Source organism: Benincasa hispida, unplaced genomic scaffold (assembly GCF_009727055.1).
Source record: "Benincasa hispida cultivar B227 unplaced genomic scaffold, ASM972705v1 Contig491, whole genome shotgun sequence".
Taxonomy (NCBI): domain Eukaryota; kingdom Viridiplantae; phylum Streptophyta; class Magnoliopsida; order Cucurbitales; family Cucurbitaceae; genus Benincasa; species Benincasa hispida.
Genome location: NW_024064879.1, coordinates 25,803 through 52,493, shown reverse-complemented (window position 1 = coordinate 52,493; position 26,691 = coordinate 25,803). Strand labels below are relative to the sequence as shown.

General features: G+C 39.5%; 1 protein-coding gene across 1 annotated transcript in view; it reads left to right on the top strand.

Annotated features, from left to right (window-relative positions):
- The window catches only part of LOC120069549 (exportin-4), a 72,665-nt gene that overhangs the window by 26,047 nt on the left and 19,927 nt on the right, over positions 1-26,691 (top strand). The window contains exons 17-18 of the mRNA XM_039021336.1: positions 20,372-20,445; positions 26,531-26,606. Coding sequence (XP_038877264.1) covers positions 20,372-20,445; positions 26,531-26,606 — 150 coding nt within the window. The remainder of the gene's footprint in view (positions 1-20,371; positions 20,446-26,530; positions 26,607-26,691) is intronic.

Here is a 26,691-nt window from a genome sequence, read left to right as displayed (position 1 = left end):
TTAAAAACGATGGTTTTTTTTGGAAATCTAATCGAAGCTAAATGTTCCTCCCTCTCCTCAATTAATTAATAGAAATCAACCTTTTTTAGTATTTGCATCATCCTCTTTGGAAGGAAAAGAGCCAGTTCACTCTATCTATCCTGGAGAAGCATTATTCTCGAAGAGGTGCTTTAGAAGTTAATTTTGATCTTATTGAAGAAGGTTGTACTCGTGTAAGTCCCAACTTGAGTTTTGCTTTTGAATTCAAAGGAAAAGTTTTCTGATGAAAATCATAGAGAAGCTTTTGCACACTTGTTTCAAAGGTCTAATGAGGGAAAGGATGATCAGATTCCAAATGCAAGTTCTAGTCCCTTGTCTCCATCTCAAATTCCTTCCAAATCCTCATTCATTGTTGAAGTCTGTGGTCTACACTTATGTAAAGCTACTTACCATTCATCTCAGAATGTAAGCTGATTTTGTAAAAATGAAAACTGTTTTATGGAATGCTCGAGGTCTTGGAGAGAGCTTAGCATGTTGCTTTGAAAAGACTTTTCAGAATCAGAACCCGGAGTTGGTTTTAATTTAGGAGATAGAAAGAGAGGATTTCGTCATTAATTTTTAAAATTCTAGGTGGAATTCAAAGGAAATTACATATGTTGTCAAAATGACATTTGAAAATTCAGGTCTTTTGTAATATGGGTTGAAAGCAAGCCGACAGTTTTACAAAATCTCAAAAGGGGATCCTCATTATCAGTAAAGTTTACGTCTCAATACAAGAGAACTTGTTTGAAAAGATTTCTTCACAATCAGCCATAGGTGCTTATTTTGGGGGATTGGAATCAATTGCTTCAGAAGCTCTCAACCTCACAAATTGTTTAGAAGCCAAAATTCAAGTTAGACGAAACCTTTGTGGGTTCATGCCGGCTACTATCGAAATTAAGGATGAAAATCGTGGTCATTTTTATTTAAATTTTGGTGATATTGAATGTTTAGAAGCTCCATCCAAGTCTTTTGGGAATTTACTTTTTAAGGACTTTTTTAATCCAATTGACCTTGTTCGGTTGAATCAAGTTATTCAAGATGAAGGAGTCAATTTCCATTTAGATATTTCAGATTGGACCTTCCTTGTCTCCTCTCAATCCAAGCCGGATTTCTCAAGAAACCCGAATCCAATCTCAAAGAAGTGTACCCCGAAAAGAGTTGCAAGTTTTGCGGAGGAAGGTGAAAAGCCACATTCTCTGGGAAGATACACGGGCAAATCAACCACTCTTTCCTCCTTTTTAGTTGAAGAAGTCAAACAGTCACCAGCATGTAAAGGGTCTCCTGTGAAAGAAGTCGAAAAGACACAGTCCTTTAATGGCAAATTTGAAAAGGCGCCTCAAGTATTTAAGAAGAGAGAGATGGGAGAAGGAGGTTGTGTAGTCGGCATTTTTCCTTTTGAAGTTGAACAGCCACTCGCACAAGAAGATGAAAAGTCCTTAGGACTTTGTGACGCGGAAATATCTAATTCTAATCTTAATTTGCGGTAGGCACTTTTGCTTTCCCCAACCACCAAAGAAGTCCAATCGTCACCCAAGTCCGTTACACTTCTCCCCTGTTCTAACCCGATTAAGCCTTCTTCCCCTGTTTCCGCAAAAAAATTGGCTCCTTTGCCACTGTCGGATCCAACACCCTCCTTAAACAATTCCATCTCCTCTTTTCGTGCAGCATCTCCTTCCCTGCAGTAAGTTAGTGCCAAGGCCTAGCAAATTAGGGGCTAAACGACTTTATAAAGTAAAGCATCCCCCCTACCTCTTTAAATCCTTCGTAGAGCATTTCATGAGAAGAAAACTTGTGAAGGATTCAATTAAGAAATCATGCCAACCGATTGACCAGAAGGACAAAAAATGCTCTCCCCTCTCTCCTCTTTTTCTCCCTTCCCCCGTGCCCTCCCTTCCGACCACCCCACCAAAGCTCACCATGCCCTCCCTAACCTTCCCTCCCTCTAACTGCCTCTCTCCCCACTCCTTCTAACCTTCTTCCGGCTCCTACCCTTCCACCGAATTCCTCTCACTCTGTTTCTGCCCTGTTTAGCCATGGCTTCTTTCTCTTACCGCATCCTTGGCCATGCCTTCCATATGGAGCAAGAAGGATCGAACTTCCTTTTAAAAGACATAAAGAAAGGACAGTACATTCTTCTCTCCTTAATCTCAGTTAAATGGCTTTTAGAGAGCTTTCGCAGACTTCTATATGGTTTCACCTTTGAGTTTTTTTCTTACTAAAGGAAAGAGTTGATCAAAGCTTCATGAGGCTTGCCAAAGTTCGTGCAAAAGAGAAATGGTTTGTAGAATGTGCTGTATGGCCAATCACAAGAGGAAGAAGGAACATCCACATCACTACGCAACAGTCATCACAGCTAGAAACTCCCTTTAATAAACAGGAAATATGGGGGGCTGTTTGTGCTCTTGGTACAAATAAATCCCCGGGCCTTGATGGATATACTGCTGAATTCTATAAAAAATCTTGACACATCCTTAAGCCTAACATATTGAGGGTGTTTCAGGATTATTTTTAAGAAAGGTAGTCAATGCCAAATTCAATGAGACCTATATTTGCCTCATCCCCAAGCGTGTTGATGCAAAAAGAGTTGGTGATTTTAGGTCGATCAAGCTGACTACTTGTATTTATAAGATTTTGGCTAGAGTCCTCTCTATAGATTGAAGAAGGTTCTCCTTACCCTTATTTTAGAACACTAGTCGACCTTTGTTGAGGGACGTCAAATCTTGGATGCCTCGCTTATTGCCAATGAGCTTATTGATGAAGGGCATTGTGATTAAACTGGATATAAAAAGGCTTTTGATACGGTCAATTGGGGCTTCCTTGACACATTCTTCAAGCTAGAGGTTACGATTGCCTCTGGAGAAAATGAATTTTGGGTTGTATCTCTTCTGCAAATTACTCCATCGTTATCAATGGTCGTCCTAGAGGAAAAATCCATGCTTCTAGGGGTATTAGGCAAGGGGATCCGCTATCTCTTTTCCTCTTTAATATCATTATTGATACCCTTAGTATGGCTTACATAAGGTGAATTGGATAAAAAGATTTAGGGTTCTGATCTCGGTAATGATGGGCTGTCTATTTCCCATCTCCAATTTGCAGATGACACCATCTTATTCTCCACCTACAACCTGGAACAGATCAAGAATTTATTTGATGTTATTGATACCTTCCAGTCCTATTCCGCCCTATCCATCAATCACCAAAAATCTGAAATTCTTGGCATCAACCTTACTCCCACACAGCTTCAGGACATTGCAGGGTTATATAGTTGCAAGGTTGGATTGTGGCCTAACACCTACCTCGGGCTTCCTCTACATGGCAAGCACAAAACTTTCTCTTTTGGGGCCCTAGTGATTGAGAAAATACAGCGTAGAATTATGTCGTGGTCTTCATCATAGTGGATTTTAACTCTTATTCAAGCCTCATTGAGCAACCTTCCCACTTATTATCTTTCCCTTTTCAATCTCCCTCGCAAAATGGCCAATATTATTGAAAAGATCTTTCAAGACTTCTTGTGGAAAGGAAAGGAAGATGGCTCTAACTTGCATCTTGTTTGTTGGCATAAAGTTACATCCCCTCAATCCACCGGTGGCTTAGGGATCACCAATCTCAAGTTGAGAAATGAGGGTCTTCTTGCAAAATGGATATGGCGCTTTAGGTTGGAAAGATTTTCTTTATGGCGAGGAATGATCATGGCAATATTTGGAACTTCCTTGTGCGGTAACAAAGTTGGTAATGGATCCATGTCTACTACCAAAGGTCCTTGGAAAGCATTGTCCTACCTCCAACTTCTCGTGGATCAACATGTTACTACCATTTTAGGCCGTGGGAAATCCATTCCTTTCTGGTATGATCCATGGGTTAACAATAAACCATTGCTGTCACACCCCCTCCCAGTTTACCCCCCAAGACCGAAAGAGGATATGACGACAGCAGTTACCGACCTACTTGCCAGCACTTACTGCCTAACTTAAGTAAAACCTGCTTAAAAACCTTGATATACAAAATACACTTAGCGGCAAAATACCCATGACTTTAACCAGCAAGCAACTTAAATACAATTCAGAAACAACGACAAAACATATGTCCAACAAAACAAAGCAAGAACGAAACATGGGTCCCAAAATAAAATCCACAAGTCCCCGATTTCTCTCAAACATGTGTACATCAAAACACGCTTAACCTAAGTTTCCTCCTTCCTAACCGAGCTTTGAGTGGCAAGCAGCAGTGGGTTCAACCGCGAGGAATCTGATCGCTACTTGGGAAAAAGGAAAACATTTGAAAACGGTGAGCTAGTTGCCCAGTGAGTGACTTATAGAAAAACAGTTCGTCTCAAGCATTTCAAACACATTATTTTAAACATATAAGCGTGTTGGAAATAATCTCAAGCAACTTACATAGTATCATACATTAATCATAACATCATAGTCAAACATATCAAGCCTTAGTTGAGCGAGTGTTCATAGCTCAAGCTCCCAACATCCATTCATGGCCATGAGACCCATACTTCGGTCCCATTATAATGATTGTGGCCAGGAGACCCATACTTCGGCCTCTCATACAGAACTACCTATATGCATGTGGAGTATACTAAGTACCGTCAACACCTTAGGTACTTCCTCGGATACCTTTTATACCTTCGGCATCCGGTTTATTAGAATCGTAACATTCAGAGAAGGTTTGACCACAATAAGCTTTAGGCATAACACGTACCTAGCTTTCACCATAAGAGCATTATCACAATTCAACATGCATGCTTCACGATTTATAAACCTTTAGTTTTGCAATACTTTAGCATTCAACCTTGACATGCGTTGGGATTAGTAAAACTTATTTAGATACCTTAAAACATCATGCCTAAGAAATGCCATGAAATCAGAATGTAGTTGCTTGGAAAACCCTTATAAACCTTGGCATGAAATTCATTTGGAATGCATGCTCCTTTTATATATATATTTTTTAAGACATTTAGTCACTCACGGGTCTTTAGGCTTGTTTTTCCTAGGTTTGGTAGGCTCCCCAATGGACGTCGCTCCTACACATCAGAATAAGAATTTTAGTTACTGCTTTGGTCTTCCTTTTGAGACTACTCCTTTTAAACCAAGCTCACACTTAGCAAGAAATTGCCTGTTCGTCCATAAATTCCAGATTCAGCATCTAACGTCAATAACGCGAAAACCAGAACTCATTTTAAGAAAGTTCCTTTTTCGAACATGCTCAGAATCTTGTTAACAATGTTACCTCAAAATTTCAGCGTAAAACTCTTTGTGGTTTGACCTGGGTCTTTAAATCTTTCTTGATGGCCCTAAACCGCAACTCCCTGCTTAATCAAAGATTCTAGGTTTAACTTCCAAATTATGTAACTCAAACCCCAGACCTTATCTTGCAAAAGTTCATTCTACAAACTTGCTTGAAATAGTGATAACAATATTACCTTAAAATTTCAGCTTGAATTCCAAGTGGTTTGGCCTAGATCTACGATTCTTCGTTGAGTGCCCGAAAACGACCCTTCGTCTTTTCCTTCCTTCTCCGACCCTCTTTCTGGCGAGAACTCCCTTCCAAAGTCTCGATTTCAGGAACTATACTCATAGAGCTTCCCAACGGTACCAAGTTCGTCTGATTTGCTCGAAGGAATCGTCCAAAACGAGCTCTTGAAGTTCTCTTCCCTTTTTATACTACCGTCAAACCCTTTTGCATGAAATCTCTTTAAGCCACCTCACCCACTAGTGGAGATGAAGGGCCCAAAATAAGCCATCTGTCCGGGTAACTAAAAGAAAAGATTAAAGCTAAACGTTTCAAGCAAACTCGATCCTCGATGGAAAAATTCGATGGAGAAAGGGTCATTACTCGATGGAAATTTCGATGGTTCTCTGCTAAATACTCGATGGGAAGAACTCGATGCTCGATGGGATACTCGGTGCTCGATGGCTTGCTCGATGCACGATATTTCCTCTATCGATCATACTCGACGCTCGACCCTTCCTCGATCGTTCAGACTCGATGCTCGACCCTTCCTCGATCGCTTATACTCGACGCTCTTCCCTTCCTCAATTGCTCATACTCGTTGCTCGGCGACATTTACTTGATGCCTGCCTTATGCTTACTCGATGCTCAGCCACCACTCATCAAGACTAACACTAGCCAAATTTTCTTTTTGCAAGGCTAGTTTAATAAGTATCCGAGAGCCAAGTTTCCCATACTTAACATTTTCCTTCTTCAAAACTTATCCTTTACCCAAATCCCACAATTCCAATCTAAATTGAATATTTAACCCTATTACTTTGCTAAACTCAATCAATAAACATAATTAAAAAGGGAAAGTAAGGTGCGGGTTTTACAACCTACCACCCCTTACAAAAAAAAAAAATTGTCCTCGAAATTTACCTATAGAAATCTGTTGAAAAGTTGAGGATACTTCTTCTTTACTTGCTCCTTGGATTCCCACGTCGCTTCTTTAACAACTCAATGGTTGTTCCACAAAACCTTCACCAAGGGTATGGTTTTGTTCCTTCCTGTCTAAAATCTGAACCGACTCTTCTTCATGCGAAAAATTTTCCTTGAACTGTATTGGTGACTCAGTTTCCCTTTTCTTCCAAACCTGAGTACTACTTTCCATGGAGATAACCGAAGGAATACTTGGTCTCCAACCTCAAATTCTAAATCTCTCCTTCGCTTATCATCGTAACTTTTCTGCCTGTCTCGAGCTGTCTTCAAGCTTTCTCTGATATGCTTCACAGTATCAGACGTTTGCTGCACCAATTTTGGACTCAATAGTTTCTGTTCCCCAACTTCATTCCAACATATCGGGGTCATGCATGGTCTGCCATACAATGCTTCGTACGAAGCATGCCTATGCTCGAGTGATAACTGTTGTTAATGCAAACTCGACCAATGGCAGTTGTGCATCCCAACTTCCTTTAAACTGCAGAACACATGTTCTCAACATGTCTTCCAATATCTGTATTGTCCGCTCTGATTGACCATCCGTTTGTAGATGAAAACCCGTGCTAAAATGTAGCTTGGTGCCCAAAGTCTTCTGCAAACTAGGCCAGAACTTCGAGGTAAACCTCGGATCCCGATCTGATACTATTGACATTGGAGTTTCGAACTGGCTAGTTATCTTGTCCACGTATATCTTGGAGCTTCCTGGATGCATGGCATAAGCTGAAATGTGCGCCTCCTCTAGTATGGCCTACTTGAGCTGCAACACATTCGACACACACAATCTACCTTCCTTTAATAAAGCACCATCTGCTCTTACTTGGAAATCGGTTCTCAGTCCTTTACCTGCCTCTTCTGCCATCTTCTGGAGGTCAGATCCTTCAACTGTTCGCGTACAATTTCATCCATTAAGGTGGGGCGTACCTGAAATGAGGCTAAAAATCCTCCTGTTTGTTTGACTGCTAGAGTCGCTCTCGAATTCCCGAATTCTTGGATCAACGTTTCTCTTACTGAATAAATAGTAGCTTTAGACCCTGTCAACTTCCTGCTTAAGGCATCAGTCACTACATTGGCCTTACCAGGGTGATATTCAATCGAACAGTCATAGTCTTTGATCAGTTGGATCCATCTTCTTTGCCTCAAGTTTAGCTTCTTCTGCTCGAAAATGTACTTTAAACTCTTATGATCAGTAAAAATACGGCAACGTTCCCCAAACAAATAATGCCTCCAGAGCTTTAAGGCTAGGACAATTGCTGCTAACTCCAAGTCATGAGTGGGATAGTTACATTCATGCTTCTTTAGCTGTCGAGAAGCATAAGCTACCACCTTCCCTTTCTGCATTAACACACAACCTAGTCCCTGCTGGGAAGCATCACAGTAAATTACAAACTCTCGCTTGGAGTGGGTAGCGTAAGTATGGGTGCTGAAACTAGCCTTTGCTTCAACTCCTGGAAACTCCATTCACAATCCGACGTCCATTCAAATTTTACATCCTTCCTGGTCAGATTCGTTAATGGGAGGGCTATCTTCGAGAAACCCTCCACAAAGCGCCTATAGTAACCTGCTAGGCCCTGCTACGTACCTCAAACACATTGGTTGGTCTTTCCCTATTTGCTATGGCTTCCGTCTTTTGAGGTCTACACTAACTCCAGCTGCAAAAACTACATCCCCTAAAAATGATACCTGATCTAGCCAGAAGTCACACTTGCTGAATTTGGCGTACAACTACTTTTCTCCCAGTGTCCGCAATACCATTCTCAGATGGTTAGCATGATCCTCCTTATTACCTGAATCTACCTGGATATCATCAATAAAGACTATGACAAATTGGTCTAGATAAGGGTGGAATATCCTGTTCATCAAGTCCATAAACACAGCAAGAGCATTTGTTAGGTCAAATGGCATCATCAGAAACTCAAAATGGCCGTACCGGGTTCTGAATGCAATGTTAGGGACATTCGTCTCTTTCACTTTTAGCTGATGGTACCTCGATCTCAGATCTACCTTCGAAAATACTGCAGCTCCCTTCAACTGATCAAAGAGATCATCAATACGTGGTAACGGATATTTGTTCTTGATCGTTACCTTATTTAGTTGCCTATAATCGATACACAGTCTGAAAGAATCATCTTTCTTCTTAACAAATAGAACTGGAGTTCCCCAGGGCGATACGTTGGGTCTAACATAACCCTTATAAACCAATTCTTGTAATGCACCTTCAGTTCCTTTAATTCAGCAGGCGCCATTCTATATGGAGCTTGCGATATAGGGGTCGTGCCTGGAATTAGGTCAATGGTGAATTCTACCTCCCTATCAGGTGGCAAGCTTGATAACTCTTCAAGGAATACGTCCAGAAACTCCTGAACTACTGGTACGTCTTTCGGTTTCAACTTTTCATCCTGGGAAATCACTACATGAGCCAGATAGGCTTCACATCCTTTTCCCATCAACTTCCTAGCGTTTACGGCTGAAATAAGACTACCTTAAGTTAACCCCCCTGCAACCCACAAGAACTACTTCCTGCTTACCTAGTTTCCTGAAGGCTACCTCCCTTGTATAACAATCAACAATAGCATAATACTTACCCAGAAAATCCATTCCCAGAATTGCGTCAAACTCTGCAAGTCTAAGGGAATTAAGTCGATATAGAAATCTTGGCCTTCAATCAACACATCATGACTATAATAATCACTTACTACTACATCTCCCATAGGAGTAGAGATATACAAATCCTTTGACATACCCCCAGGCAACCTATCTAAATTTGATGCAAACATGCCAGATACAAAGGAATATGTGGCACCAGGATCAAATAAAACATAAGCAGACTGTTTACATAATGTCACATTACCAATCACTACATTTGGAGCTTCTGCGGCTTCCTAGTGCGTAACTACATACACATACCCCTGCTGCTGAGGTCGATCTGCTACACTCTTCAGCTTTGCACCACTTGATCCTTCTCCTCTGTTCCCAGCACCTCTCGGCTGGTTAACAGTCTGAGACGTCACCTGCTACATTGCCTGTGACCCTCGGGTTAACTGGGGGAATTCCTTCTTGAAATGTCCTGCTTGCCCACATTGGAAGCAAACACCACTCTCGTTGTAGCATACCCCAACGTGCCTCTTACCACAGTTTTGGCATATGGGCTTCCGGTCCGTGCTGGCGACTGACTCACCAGAACACGCTACACCTGGCCCACTAGCTGCACTAGTCGAGGGTTAAGATCTCCTCCTTCTAGCCTTCTGCCAATCCACGCCTCTGGACTTACCCATACTTGACTAGCCTGCAACTGGGGTTTGGAATTCTGTGTCTCTCGGCCCCACAGACATAACTCGGTCCTTCTGTAGTTGTTCATCATCTGCCAAACTCCGCTCAACCCGAATAGCGGTCTCCACTAGCTGGTTAAAGTCCAGCTAGTTAGCTGTAGAAGTTACTGGAGTTCTAATCTGCTTCCTCAATCCATTCTCGAACCTTCTACACTGGTCCTTTTCTTCTGTTATAATTGGAAGAACGTATTGTGATAGCTCAGTGAACTTCTGTTCATACACTGCCACTGTCAAAGTTCCTTGAACCAACCTAAAGAACTCATCTCTTTTCGCCTCTCGAAAAGAACTAGGATAGTATTTGTCTTCAAAAGCCTTCCTAAACTTAGGCCAGAACAAAGCATTTGAACTATTCCGCCTAGCAGATACCACCTTCCACCATTTCTCAGCTCCTTTCTGCAAAAGGAATACAGCTAAACCGACCTTGCGGTCTTCTGGACAGCCCATCACATTGAAACATTTCTCTATTTAGTCCAATCATACTTCCGCCTCTGAGCGGTCAGCAGTTCCCTCAAAGGCCACAACACCTAGGGCTCTAAGCCTCTCAATGCCATACTTCTTTTCTGGGTTGGCCTGTATTGAACTTACGGTGGCCGCTAACCTTTGGCCAATTTTGTCAAACACCCTATCCTCTAGTTGAGGATCTACTCTCGCCTGAGGTGTACTCGACTCTCCCTCAGGAGTCGCCTCTTGATTCACAGGTTCTCTGGTCTTTCTTTTATTCACCCCTGAGTTCCTCCTAACCTCAGGTTCACGGTTGGTTGGGTCAGTATTCCTATCCACCGCCTGATTGCTTCACCTGTCACTTTGTCTCGACATCTTTACCTAAATAATAGTACACATATTAGGGACTCATACCACTGGGACTGGGACTTGGACATATGCATGAACTCTCTCTCATTCCCAATACCTTATGCTCTGATACCAACTTGTCACACCCCTCCCAGTCTACCCTCTAAAACCGAAAGGAGATATAACGGTAGCAGTTACTGACCTACTTGCCAGCACTTACTACCTAACTTAAGTAAAACCTGCTTAAAAACCTTGATATGCAAAATACGACTTAGCAGTAAAATAACCATGACTTTAACCAGCAAGCAACTTAAATACAATTCAGAAACAACGAAACATATGTCCAACAAAACAACGCAAGAACGAAACATGGGTCCCAAAATAAAATCCACAAGTCCCCAACTTCTCTCGAACATGTGTACATCAAAACAAGCTTAACCTAAGCTTCCTCCTTCCTAATCGAACTTTGAGTGGCAAACAACAATGGGTTCAACTGCGAGGAATCTGACCGCTACCTGGGAAAAAGGAAAACATTTGAAAACAGTGAGTTGGTTGCCCAGTGAGTGACTCATAGAAAAACAGTTCGTCTCAAGCCTTTCAAACATATATTATTTTAAACATATAAATATGCTGGAAATAATCTCAAGCAACTTACGTAGTATCATACATTAATCATAACATCATAATCGAATATACTATTAAACCTTAGTTGAGAACGAGCGTTCATAACTCAAGCTCTCAACGTCCATTCATGGTCGTGAGACCCATACTTCGGTCCCATTATAATGACTGTGGCTAGGAGACCCATACTTCAGCCTCTCATACAGAACTACCTATGTGCACTTGGAGTATACTAAGTACCGTCCACATCTAGGTACTTCCTCGGATACCTTCTATACTTTCGGCATTCAGTTTATTAGAATCGTAATATTCATAGAAGGTTTGAGCACAATAAGTTTTAGGAATAGCACTTACCTAGCTTTCACCATAAGAGCATTATCACAATTCAACACGCATGCTTCACAATTTATAAACCTTTAGTTTTGCAATACTTAAGCATTCAATCTTGACATGTGCTAGAATTAGTAAAACTTATTTAAATAGCTTAAAACATCATGCTTAAGGAAATGCCATGAAATCTTTAAAATCATAAGTATAGACTTTAGTTGCTTGGAAAACCCATAAACCTTAGCATGAAATTCATTTGGAATGCATGCTCCTTTTATATATTTTTTTTTGAAGACATTTAGTCACTCACGGGTCTTTAGGCTTGTTTTTCCTAGGCTTGGTAGGCTTCCCCAATGGACGTCGCTCCTATACATAAGAATAAGAATTTTAGTTACTGCTTTGGTCTCCCTTTTGAGACTACTCTTTTTAAATCAAGCTTACACTTAGCAAGAAATTGCTTGTTCGTCCACAAATTCCAGATTCAACAACTCGAAAACCAGAACTCATTTTAAGAAAATTCCTTTTTCAAACATGCTTAGAATCTTGTTAACAATGTTACCTCCAAATTTTAGTGTAAAACTCCTTGTGGTTTGACCTGGGCCTTTAAATCTTTTCGATGGCCCTAAACCGCAACTCCCTGCTTAATCAAAGATCCTAGGTTTAACTTCCAAAATATGCAACTCAAACCCCAGACCTTATCTTGCAAAAGTTCCTTCTACAAACTTGCTTGAAATGGTGATTTACCTTAATGGGAAGAACTCAATCCTCGATGGAAGAAGAGTCATTCCTTGATGGAATTTTGATGGTTCTCTACTGAATACTTGATGGGAAGAACTTGATGCTCGATGGGATACTCGGTGCTCAATGGCTTGCTCAATACATGATCCTTTCTCGATCGATCATACTCAACTCTCAACCTTTCCTCGATCGTTCAGACTCGATGCTTGACCTTTCCTCGATCGCTTATACTCGACACTCGACCCTTCCTCGATTGCAAATACTCGATGCTCGGCAGCATCTACTTGATGCTTGCCTTATGCTTACTCAATACTCAGCCACCACTCATCAAGACTAACACTTAGCCATAATTTCTTTTTGCAAGACTAGTTTAATAAGTATCTGAGAGCCAAGTTTCCCATACTTAGACATTTTCCTTCTTCAAAACTTATCCTTTACCCAAATCGCACAATTCCAATCTAAATTGAATATTTAACCCCAGTACTTTACTAAACTCAATCAATAAATGTTGAAAATAGGGTTATTAACCTAGGGGCGTTTATGTAATTGTGTAGACCCCTAGAGTTTTCTACTGTCTATTTATACAGTGTGTCCCTGTGTATTCAGTGTATCAGATTTAAAAGAATAAGAAAGAGTCTTTATATCATGGTTTTTCTCCCTATACTAGGGTTTCCACGTAATCTTGTTCTTCTCTTCCTTATTCTTTATTTTTAACATGGTATTAGAGCAAGATGACGAAACTCTAGCCGTTATGGAAGAGAATCAACCCCAATCTTCTTCTGCTGATGGGTCTTCGAGTTTTGACATGAAAATGGCTATCTGAGCAGCTGTAAAAGAGTGTTTTCAGGCTGCCCTACCGGAGTTACTTTCTACTGTCCAGTTGCAGTCATCGGAGAGTTGCCCACATCAGATCGTGCCAATTGGGCTTCTCCATGCAGAAACGAGCCGAACTTGGGAGTCACAGGTGGATCGTTCGGTCGCAATAGGAGTTGGCCGAGAAGAGCAGATGAACAATGATTCCGGGGAAGAATCGACCAACAGGTGGAGTGTCCGGTCGCGATCGGTTGCTGGCCGCAAAGAACAGACGACCTACGACTTGGGAGAGTCGACCACGATCTGTGGAGAATCGGCAACCTTGGACTTGAAAAGAACAAGCTCATCGTCCGATCTGTAGTAGAATCGTGTTACCGGTCTGTGGGAGCAAACTGGGTCGTTCCGGGGTTGAACAAGGGCAGGATCTGGTCATTCCGGGTTGAATAAGGGCGAGACCCGCCGATGGGCAGAACCGACCCTTCAACATCCGCTCTGATCGGTGGGTTTTGCACCGAGCCAACCCTTCCACGACAAGGCCTTCGCTGCTGCAGGAATGACTTCGGGGGGCGGTGAACGAGCTGGATATTCTTTGAACAGCCCACGCCGACTAGCACCGTTTTCCAGCCGCTTTTAGTTCACAACCCATTACCCAGACGGATGTGATAGACAACGGTTGGGCTTACCTACAACAACAGATTTTCTGATTTGGGATACAATGTTCGGTGCAAATCCTCAACCGGTTTATTCATAAAATCGGGTAAAACTCGTATACCTATTGTGCCTAATGTTTCCTACTTATCTAGTTCGATGGGTATATTCTGTAGGATTTATCGTAGGGGAAAAATTAAAATGGCCAGAATTATTTTCTCTAGTTGTCCCAATCAATCCGAATGGCTTGGAAGGGCGTCACAAGTTTGGATATATTGATAGGGAAATTCCAAAAGCCAGCCCCCAGGTGATCCACAAGAACGAATTTGGGAAAGGAGAAGATTCATTGTACGTTCTGTTTTGGTAAATAGTTATGGAACCCCAAGATAGGAGACCATTGCTTATTGCTGCACTGCCAGAATATCTGGGAGGCAGTTGCAAGATCTATTAGCTTCTAAAAGACAGAATGCCTCTTGGGCATTTACACTCCACAAACAGGTCCATTGAATGCAATACAAGGGTCCATGGATTGTTACTTCTTATTTTAACAAACTATTAATCTCGTGCAGGAGTGGACTTGGTAGGAGATGAGTCTGTGAACTGTTCTACAGGGATGGTGGCCCAATTACTTTGAGATTGAGGAGGGCCAAATCATGTTATGTGTTCTCTTAGGCTGGAGATTAAACTCTAAATTTTGATGGTGTCATTAGTCGGTATATTGGCGGACAACGCCCTACTCCTTCACTCAGAGAAGTCTGCTCTGAAATACGGCCTGGACAGAGGATCGGTCTGGTGCTGCCATGAATAAAATCCCCATTCCTACTACTGACGCAGCCGCTTTCGTCGACCAAGTCGTGCCGTGTGCTGATGTGATAAAAAACACCCCACCTGTTTGTGAACATGTATGAGAAAGCTTTGGCATAAAAGGACACCAGGATTTTGGAAAAATTACACGAAAAGCCCCTAAACACGCAGGCGGAACGACAGTCTCATGACCAAAATCTAATACTACAGTGTCCTACTGTTATACTTCTAAGTGGCCATTTCTCAAACTTAGATGACAAAATCTAAAACCACCCGGATGTGTAATATCGGTATATAATATACTCTTCAAACCAGAAGCAATCGTCTGAGTGAGCAGTAAAGGCACAACCTGAGTCACGGTTGGGCATGTGTTCGCGAGTTGCACAGTCAGGTTAATTTCCCTTCTTTTGCCCGGGCATTAGTATAAATGGTAAAAAGACCATGGATTGTGATTCCAGCCACCAATCATCTACGGAGTTTTCTCAGAGTTATTATATGTCAGTGAATAAACCCAAGTTGTTGGTAATGATCTTATTCGAAATTGCAGCGGGTCTTTTGGCCCTTGGTTTGCGGGGAAGAAGGCCAATATTCTCTGCCGATTTAATTGGTTTAATTCTACGTGATACCTTACATGTCTGCCTACCACATATCGGTTTAATTTGTGTGACCTGTCGAATAAAGATAACAAGAGATTTGAAGTGTAAGGCGAATTTCACTCACCAGATTCCGTTTTGTTTCAGGATCTGAAATCGTGGGTCAAGCATCGACATGACGATTAGGCAACAATAACCCGCGGCCACGATAGGGCGACATATTACTTCTTTTCTAACGAAGCTTTCCTCTAGAAATGATCACCAACTGGGTTTATGGTCTTTAAAATTTCTCATGCCGGTTTCTAGAACATGAATGTTAATGTAATATTGGCATATTCCGCTTTAGGAAAATACAGAATTTTTCAAATATATGAGAGTATTATATTTGCTCATTTATTCGCAATGTTAGTACATTTCTCTTTTATTGTGATGTGTGTATTCGGCCAAGCAACCATCGTGTTTTCTTCCGTTCTTAGCCTTTACAAACCCTCGAGTCCCATTTTCTCTTGCCTTCATCAGTGACTGTATGGGGTTCCACTCACCGCGTTACTACTTCCACTGGGAAAACCGCGTGGTTTGTCACATTTATAGTATGATCACACCCGCCTTCACCTGGATTTTCCTTCTTACTGACAATCTGAATATCCTTTGTTTTCCGAATAGTTTTTTATACAACTGTCGGAAACTCATATTTTAAAACATAAGATTTGGGGATTTTTAAGAAGTGATATGGGCAAGAATGTTTTAATACCTCCTTCAAGGATTTCCTTGCTTTACTAAGCGGTATTGCTCCACCAGAGCGTCGTTGTGCTTACACTCTGCAACAAAAATGGAAGTAGCTGAGTTGAAAATACGGCATTCTGGTTGAAGTAGCCCGGTCTCTTCTATGTTTCTGCACTCTTTTCCGTCAACTCTGGGGAGATGCAGTTCTCACTGTGCCCGACCTCATTTAATCGGATGCCCTCTCGTATCCTTAATCTTCCTACTCCTTTAGAATTGTTTAAAGTGTCCTTTCCAACTACTCGATTGAATCTCTGATGTTTTCTCTTCAGGTTTTTGGTTTGTGTGCTTTTTGTTCACTCCCATGGTCCAAACCGCACGAAATTGTACTTCCTCGTGCTCAGAAGTGTGTCTTTGTTGGATATCCACTCCATCAACGTGGATATAAGTGCTATCACCCGTCGTCTCGGAAATACTATGTCTCCATGGATGTCACCTTTCTTGAGGATCAGTCGTTTTTTCCTGTTAGTCATCTTCAGGGGGAGAACATAAATGAAGAGACTAACTAGTCATCTTATGCTATTCCTTTAGAGTCAGCATCCATTCAAACCTTGTCTAACCCTAGTTCTGAGCATGATAGTCTGGTCCTTCCTACCAATCAAGTTCCTTGGAAAACTTACTACTGGAAGAATCTCAGGAAGGAAGCAGTGTCACCTGTTGAACCAGAACTGCTGGCTCCAGTGTAGGAGTCAGACCTGCCACCAGGTCCAGGTACGTATATTCCTGAAATTAATGATGTTGATATATGTATGGAGATTGATGAAGGCAGGCAAGACAAGGGAGAAGGTAGCAGTAATACTAAAAGAGTGACAGAAGGGGAAACTGCAGAGGATGAAATGATTGAAACTGCAGAGGATGAAGTCGATCATGGTGAGGAGCCTGGAGAGGTGAAAGAACGTGATGCATCACTTGATCTTCCTATAGCTCTGAGGAAAGGTACTCGTTCATGTACTAAATACCCTATGCATAGTTACATGACATATAGTAATCTGGCATCCGAGTTCAAAGCATTCACTACTAGTTTGGACACTGAGGTGGTTCTAGATGACACAAGTGTTGCAATGAAAAAACCAGAATAGCAGTCTGTTGTTATGGAAGAAATAAGAGCTCTTGAAAAGAATAGAACCTGGGAACCGGTGACTTTGCCTAAAGGGCACAAGACAATTGGATGTAAATGGGTGTTTACTATAAAGTACAAGTCAGATGGGACGATTGACCGGTACAAGTCTAGACTCGTTGCAAGAGGCTTTACTCAAACCTATGGAGTAGATTATTTCGAAACTTTTTCACCTGTGGCTGAACTTAACACGATCCGAGTGCTCTTGTCAGTTGTTGTGAATAAAGATTGGCCTCTACACCAACTTGATGTTAAAAATGCATTTTTGAATGGGGAACTTGAGGAGGAAGTCTATAAGTCCCCCTCCCGGGTTCAAGAGTCAATTAAAAAAAAAGGTGTGTAGATTGAGGAAGTCACTATATGGATTAAAACAGTCTCCAAGGGCCTGGTTTGACAGGTTCACAACTTTTGTGAAAGCACAGGGGTATGTTCTGATCACACTCTTTTTATAAAAAGATCAACATCAAGGAAGATAACTGTTCTTATTGTCTACGTTGATGACATTGTTTATCTGGGGATGATGATGTAGAGGTCAAGAGGCTAAAAACAGAGATGGCCAGAGAGTTTGAAATTAAAGACCTCGGGAAGCTAAGATACTTTCTGGGAATGGAAGTGGCTCACTCAAAAGAAGGTATATCAGTTTCTCAACGAAAATATACTCTGGACTTGCTAAAAGAAACAGGTATGACTGGGTGTAAACCTGTTGACACACCAGTAGAATACAATGCGAAACTCGGTGATAAAAATGATAGAATTCCTGTTAATAAAGAAAGGTATCAGCGGTTAGTCGGGAAGTTTATATACTTGTCTCACACAAGACCTGATATTTCTTATGCAGTAAGTGCTGTGAGTCAGTTTATGCAAGCTCCTTGTGAGGATCATATGACAGCAGTTGAACATATTCTTCGGTATCTAAAAGGAACTCCTGGTAAAGGCCTAATGTTCAGGAAAACTGATAAACGATCTGTTGTGAAGCCTACACTGATTCTGACTGGGCAGGGTCTGTTGTTGATAGAAAATCGATGTCTGGGTATTGTATGTTTGTTTGGGGAAATCTAGTCACCTAGAGAAGTAAGAAACAAGGAGTTGTTGCTAGAAGTAGTGCTGAGGCTAAGTATCGGGCCATGAGTCTAGGGATTTGTGAAGAAATCTGGTTGAAGAAAGTATTATCAGATCTCCAGCAAGATAATGAACTTCCGATGAAATTTTTTTGTGATAATAAAGCTGCCATCAATATTGCAAACAACCCAGTTCAACATGACAGAACTAAACACGTGGAGATAGACAGACACTACATTAAGGAGAGGTTGGATAGTGGAAACATATGCATCCCTTATATTCCTTCAAACCAACAAGTTGCTGATGTACTTACAAAAGGGTTACTGAGACAAAATTTTAATTATTGTGTAAGCAAGTTGGGCCTTGTCGATATTTATGCTCGAACTTGAGGGGGAGTGTTGAAAATAGGGTTATTAACTTAGGGGCGTTTATGTAATTGTGTAGACCCCTAGGGTTTTCTACTATCTATTTATACAGTGTGTCTCTGTGTATTCAGTGTATCAGATTTAAAAGAATAAAAGTCTTTATATCGTGGTTTTTCTCCCTGTACTAGGGTTTTCACGTAATCTTCTTGTTCTTCTCTTCCCTATTCTTTATTTTTAACAATAAACATAATTAAAAAGGGAAAGTAAGGTTCAGGTTTTACAGTTGCATACATCTTTTCCAAACCTTTATGCTTTGTCTCAAAAGAAGCTATAGTCATTAATTTGTGGAATAGGACGAATGGTGGGTGGAATCTCCGTTTTCGGAGACATCTTAATGATTTGGAAACTGAAGAATGGGCAACACTCTCTTAAACAATCACCACCTATCAGCCCCTCCAAACAGAAGACAAATGGTTATGGAAGTTGAGGTATGTCAGCAATGGGTTATCTTCTACAGGTTCATTCAATGGAATTTGGTCCGACCACTATTCCAAAAAGATTAAATTCTTCCTTTGGGAGCTATCACACAGGGCAGTCCTCATACACGGCAAGCTTCAACGCCGTAACCCTTCACTTGCGTTGTCTCCCAGCCGTTGCTTTCTTTGCAAAAAGGACAATGAATAAGTCATTTATTCATGTTCTGTGCTTTTTCAATGGCCTTTTGGAACCACATTCTTCTTGCTTTGGAAACCAACCATTTCCTTTCCCTTGTTCCTGATGGGAAGAAAAGGTCTTCTATGGAAACATATTGTTAGAGCATTCCTTTGGTCGGTCTAGCTCGAACGGAACAACCGCCTCTTCAACAACAAATCTCAACATTTCGACCTCTTTTTTAACATTGCTATCTTGGTGTAAATTATCCAAGCATTTCAATTGTTATAGTTAACTCTTTTGACCAATTGGAGATGTCTTTTGTAACTCCTTTGGTTGTGGGGTTTCTTTCCCCTCTCTTTTGTAATTTCATTCATCAATGAAATTTCTCTTATTAAAAAAAAAAAAAGAAAAGAAAAGAAAAAGGGAAAACTTTGACCCACGTTTCATCAAATCCCCTTGGAGTCCCAAGGAAATTGGATGGTCTTTGTGGAGTCGTTTGGTAAATCAAGAGGCCTTTTAATTGGATAGTCCTTTGTTAACTTTCTTTATTCTTAAAGTGTATGTTTGACTCGTTACAAGAAGATTTGTTGGGTAACCAATGGCCATGCTCCGAATTCACATGGAAAGAAGTTTCTTGTGGCCTGATTTGATGTCTCTGTCAATTTATTGTGTTGAATTTTGGTGCATTGGAGTTGTTTTTTATTTTACTTGTTGGGTTAGAAAGTGTTCTCCAATTAGTAACTGATGTCTTTGTCAGATCATTAGAATTCTGATTGTTTACGGAGTTCTTTATCCAGTAAATGAGTGGCTTTTCATCAAGATCGTTGAAGTTGGAGCTTAGATCCTTCTAAAAAATTTACTTTTCAAGCATTTGGCTTCTTTTGTATCTTTGGATAACTGATAAGCTTGTTTATAAGGACTTGTGGAAATCCAAATACCCTAGACGAGTAAGTATTCTCATAGGGATTATGCTTTATGGGTCGTCGAACTGCTCCTCCATCCTTCAAAAGAAGGTTCCCTCTCATTGCTTTTCACCTACTACTTGTTCTCTTTGCTTGGCCAATAACGAAAGCCTTCAACCTCTTTTTTTAGTGCTATTTTTTATTGTATTTGCCTGTACTAGTTGTAGTTGCTTTTATTTTGCTTTATTTTTGTTTTATTGTATCATGAGCACTAATCTCTTTCTATTTTATCAATAGAAAGTCTTGTTTCATTTAAAAAAATATGAATAATGGTTCCTTGAAGATTAACTTGCTTATGCTATGTTAAACCTAGGTTCCAAATGCTATACAGTCCCAGTTTACTGATGTGATGGAAGCGGATAAACATCCTGTTGTTGCACTATCAAGGTAATATTTTTTCTATTGTTGAAAGATCTATTAATATTATTATTATTATTATATGCCCATATATTCTTTCACTTTTCTCATTGAAAGCTTGGTTTCGTATAAAAAACCATTATTTTAATCTTGTGATGGAAGTTTACTATTTTTTTCAATATACCTATTTGCGACCTGTTTATTTATTTATTTTTTTTTGGTGGTATTTAGCTGAAGTTTGATGTAAGAAGAATAGGAGTTAATTAGGTAATTAGGTAATATCCTAGGTTAATTCCCTTTTTACCCATACTTATAATAAAACTCTACAAATAGGAACATTCCGCTCTTGTATGAAACACATTTTCATTTTAATAAAAAATTCACAATCTTGGTTCTTGGAGGATTACTTTTTGAGGCTACTTAGGCTACATCAATTTGGTATCAGAGCAGCCGTCTGGGCTAAGCTGACTGCCGCCAGTGGAAGATCAGGAAACTCTTGGTGATGCCAATCACAAGAGGGAGCTTTGTGAGTTGTGCTCGTTGCCAAACAACACACATCTAATTGGGGGAACCCTTAAAATTCCAAGAAAGAAAGAAGAAACCAAAGATTTTTTAAGATTTTGCAAGAATGGACTATTACAGATCAAAGAAGCCGTCCAAGAAAAAAAACCTGGTTGGTATAGGCAAGAAAATCAATTTTACTTCAAAAACCAATGCTGGAATTCTGACTCAAGTGATTCAGAAGAAGAATTCTAACATACTAATTTTGCTCGTACTCGATTTTCTTAAAGAACCTATCATTATCCACATTGGAAATTTGGTTCTAGTGATTTTCGTAACTTCGATGGTGTTTCTAAGGTAGTTTGGGACATATTAAGAAGACGACAATATTGGAAAAGGGTTCAACAATCCAATCAAACCCATTTTCCAAAATATCGACGTAAAGATTGAGAGTCAGATGAATTAAAGAATCATCAAGAATCATCAAGAATGATCAAGAATGGATGTTTACGGCTCCCAAGAAGAACGTTCAAGACATGAAATTATTCTTTTGGTTATGAAACACGATCAAAAAAGGTTGATTCAAGAAAATCAATGGATGAGTTCTATACACTAAGAGATTGAAACGTATCCAAGAATCCAACAAAAGACTACTTTGATCCGGTAGCATTGGAGGAAATAAAGAAAACAACATAAGAAGTCCAATATTCATTAGGAAAAATGACTCAATATTTGCAAGAGTTCAAGAACAAATTGATTTCATATACAGTAGAAAAAACAAAGGAATCGTGATTGGAAATTTTCAAATAGAAAATCTTGAAGATAAATTTGAGAAAAATCTTGTTGAGACCCATGTAACTGATGGAGGTGATTTGGCAAAAATCACGGGAACGAAGTACAAGATAAAAAAGAAGAATTTAAAAATGTTAATTTGGAAGTAGTCTCGAGTGAAGAAGAAAAATCCAACGAAGAAGATGGCAAAGAGGTATCGAACATCGAAACCTAAATGTCAAGGTGGAAATAAAAAAAAAATTAACCAAGAACGACTCACTGGTTGCGTTGGAAATCGTTTAGCACAATGTCAAAAAACTTGAAGCAAAAGTTGTGTGATTCTTGAAAGGTTCTCTTTGGAAATTAATTCTTTTGTGATTGATTGGTCCTATGATTACAATTTTGAATGAGCGGAAACTTCTTTTCTGGGTTTATGGCCGATGGAGAAGTTCATATTTTGGTGGCAATATTGGATTTTTTGTCTCGGATTTATTTCTTTAATCGGAATAATTTTGTTCAAAATGTAGGAGGTTGGTTTGGCCATATGCCATTGAATGAGTTCATTTTACTTCTTGATTGTTTCATTTTTTCTTTTTAACTGAAGGACGATTTTTCTTTTGGGAGGGTAGAATGATATAAGAAAAATAGGGGTTAATTGGGTAATTTGGCAATATTCTTGGTTAATTCCCTTTTTATCCCCCACTTGTAATAAAACTTTATATATAGGAATATTCCCCTCTTGTATGAAACACATTATCATTTTAATAAAAGATCCACAATCTTGGTTCTTGGAGGATTATTCCTTTAGGCTACTTAGGTTACATTAAAGTTCTTCCAGGAAAACCATAAAAAAATATTTTTTGGGTGGAATGACTTGTTATGTAAATTCATAGAAAGATTGATTTTTACGTGGTTTCAAAGAACGAAATGTTTGTAGAGAGGGTGGTTAGGAGTGAGGAGCGAAGATTTTTAGTAAAATTTCTGGGGTGGGACTTTTGGAAAGTGCAACCCTCTCGAAAGACTATGTTATATAGTAACTTCTTGGATATTGCAATATAATTCGATCTTTTAGTGTTCGTTGTATTTTTTGTTGTTCTTGTAAAGTGGTAATCTAACAAAACATAGAAAAGTTGGAGGAGAAAGGAGCCTAGTGAGGTTTTTGGTCTGGTTGGTTTTTTAGTAAGACTTTTATTTTGTATCTTGTAGTTTAAGCATTAGTTTCTTTTCACAACTTCGATGAAAAGAGTGTTTCCATTTCAAGAAATTGACCTGTATGGAATTATCAGATGGTGGTCTTGGGATGGGAAATCTGGAAAACAGAAACTTGGCATTGCTTTTTAAATGGAATTGGCGGTTTATGAAGGAGCCTGATGCATTTTGGCGCAAAATTGGACAAAGTATACATGGTGTTGATACCTATCATTGGCATACAACTGGAAAATTTGGATCGAGTATGCAGACCATGAATTAATATTTCAAAAATCTCGAACAATTTCAATAAATATGCAGCTTACCTTTTGGGAAATGGCCTGATGATTTCTTTCTGGAGTGATCCTTGGTGCATGGATCGACCTTTCAAGGTAACATTTCCTCTTATTTTTTGGGTTGCCTCCACCCCAAATGATAATGTGCTCACTGGGATACAACCACCGACATAGAATTTACTCTTCCGTCAACCTCTAAAAGAATAGATTTCAGAATTCCAGCAGCTGTTAAGCAATTTGGAAGGGAAAAGATTATCCGAATTGGTGAAGACTAAAGAGTCTTGGAGAAATCTTGGAAGAATCTTGGAGCTGAAGCTTTTATTCATTGATTAAAATGAGTGACCCTTTAAATAGGTCCAAAGGGAAAGGACCTATACACACCTAATTAACTAACTAACCTAACCTCCTTTAAATAGACCCAAAGGAGAAGGGTTTTGTCACACCTATTCTAAAATTAAAACTGAATTTAAAAAGAGAATACAATCTGTCATTTTACAAGAAATATCCAAAATACCCTTTTTTACAAAAAAAAATGTCCAAAATACCTTTAATATCCCTATATCAACTCGGGCCCCTTTGAATTAAAACTCGTCCTCGAGTTTTAAGTTGAAAGCTTTAACTCATTGAGGTTGGATAAAGGAAGATGTCTACAACATTGAAAGTATTAAAGAGGGGTAAAATTGGTTGTAAAGGAGTCTCATGATTAGCTGGCAAGAATAATTTTTTCATCAATTTCAACATTTTTGGCCAACTAGTGATAAGTCTTTTACCATATAAACGTCGATTGCCCTGAATTTGATCCCACCATGCTGATGCGCCACTTTTAAGTTTCAAAGAAACAAGTTTTACCTTCTTCTGTTCTGGGGTTCCCGAAGAAATTTTCCACGCTTTTCATCCAATCCAAAAAGATTTCGATATTCATCTTGCCATTATATGTGAGTATGTCAATATTCATTCTAAAGTCATTTTCTTGCCTCCAATTTGGTTGTCCATGCCAATCTTGATAATAATCTTGATTTCTATACCCTTATGCTTGTGCAAAAGGAATTTCTGGTTGAAAAAGTGGGTTATTCCCATGAGGTGGATGCATCATTCTTGCTTGGTAATGTGGTTGGGGACTAGCCAAGTCTTCATCCTCGGATGAATCAGAATTCAACCCCAACAAATTTGGTGGCACAGGTCTAAAAGGTGGGTAAACCAGCAGATGTTGATGATTATGAACAGGATTTGGCAGTTGCACTCCTCTATCTTCCAATCTTTGATGTACTCTTGCTGGGTCTTGAATTCTTGGAGGAATTTCTTGGACTCTCCTAGGAAAATCTTGGTTTCTTTGAAGTAATTGAGGCTGGTTTTCAGGCCTTTGTTGAACTTCTTGCAGATCTTGATTGTTTCCACTAGCTTGGAGTCCTACTGGTGCTTCTTGATGAAAACCAACCATTCTTCCCACGTCCAAAGTCAGTTTTCAATTGCTTTTTGCAAACCCGCCATTGAACTTTGCATAGCACTCATATGATCCCTGATGCTATTGATAGTAGTTTCTAGATTGCCTAATGTTCGGTTGGTGATTTGAGGAGAAGTGGAAAAAGATACTTCTGCATCATTAGGAGAGAGGGGGAGAAGAGTGGGGAGTTTACCGAGCCCTTTACTCGCCATGAGGTCCCTTCACGAGGTCGCTCTGATACCAAATGGTGAAGACTAAAGAGTCTTGGAGAAATCTTGGAAGAATCTTGGAGTTGAAATTTTTATTCATTGATTAAAATGAGTGATAAGTTCCCTTTAAATAGACCCAAAGAGAAAGGGCTTGTACACACCTAGTTAACTAACTAACCTAACCTCCTTTAAATAGACCAAAAGGAGAAGGGTTTTGTCACACCTATTCTAAAATTAAAACTGAATTTAAAAAGAGAATACATTCTGTCATTTTACAAGAAATATCCAAAATACCCTTTTTACAAGAAATGCCCAAAATACCCTTAATATCCCTACATCACCAATCCCCTGATTCTAGAATTTGGTCTTTGGAATCATCATGCAAGTTCACTGCTAAGTCACTTTCCAAGCATTTAATTGCTTCATCTTATATGAATAAGGGCTTTTTCGGGCTTTATGGAAGTCTAAGAGCCCCAAAAGAATTAGCATTCTGGTATGGATCATGATCTTTGACACCTTCAACCATGAAGCCACGTTATAACATAAGCAGAAAAGTTATTATTTATTTCCTTCCATTTGCCCACTTTGCTTAACATCCAGTGAAAGGACCTACAACATTTATTTTTTCAATGCCCATTCTCATTTTTAGCGTGTCTTGGGTTTTTTCATTCTTTTTGAGGTAATGTTTCGCAATTGCTGAGTGGTCCCTCAATTCCATGCAAAACCCAAGTTTTATGATCAAATGGTATTCAAGCTATATTGTCAGAACTTTAGTTCGAACGGAATGAAAGAGTCTTTCATGACAAACTCATTGATTGGTCAGAGGGTTTTGCTCCAGCACGGCTTCTAGCATCTTCATAGAGTTCACAATCCAAGTTCTTTGTTGATTACTCTACACAAGACATATGCCTCAAGTGGAGTGCCTTTATTTCTAACACTTAATTATATTGCTTATATTTTAAGTCTTTGTGATGTTTTGTCAATGACTTATATGTCCCATTTTGAGGTTATTTTGTAATAGGAAATGATGAAGGTGCTAAGATTGTGTCAACCTAGTTGAGATAATCTGGTGCATCTACTGATCCTTAGTTCTCTTGAGTTGTATGACTCTTTGTTTCCTTGTAATTTGAGCACTTGTTTCTTTTCATTATATCAATGGAAAGTTCAAAAAAAAAAAAAAATTGACCTATACGGAAATATAGGGAGAGAGAATGTAAAGGAGGGAAGAAAGAATTATAGTTGGGGTAGTGGTAAAGTACGAGGTGGTGAATGTAAAACTTTTCAAAAGAAATTTTTTTCTCCAATTAGAAATCTTTGTTGTAATCACCTATTAGTGGAGGTTTCCCTTATTTCATTCAACATTGAAATGTTTTTTATACGAGAAAACAAAAATAAAATTTTGAAGCACATGATGGACATGTTATATTTACCTTTTTTTCTTGTGAGGTTATAATTTTTATAATTTAATGTTGGTGGACTGGATCGATAATTAGTTTAGATTCTTCGTTCGTAATCTTATCCTTACTTAGGTTGTTATTATCTTCTTATACGTTCATCAATAAGGGTTCATTTTCTTTTTCTAGTTCAACATTGTAACAACGTGAGGTTTTAGGATTGATGCATGATGCATTAACTATTTGAGCACTAAGATTGGCAACAACAACACTGTTCTTATAAAATGATACTAATGCTTTTGTCTTCGAGTACAGCTTAATTATTAGGTTTTGTGAGCAATGTTTGGATCTACAAACAAGGGCATCAATTTTCAGCCCACGACTTATGGAGGTAGAGTTTATTGCTTTTGCTATAATGGGTCTTCACTCTATTTCTCTTCATTTTTTTAGTTGGTTTTTTTGACACTCAACACAAT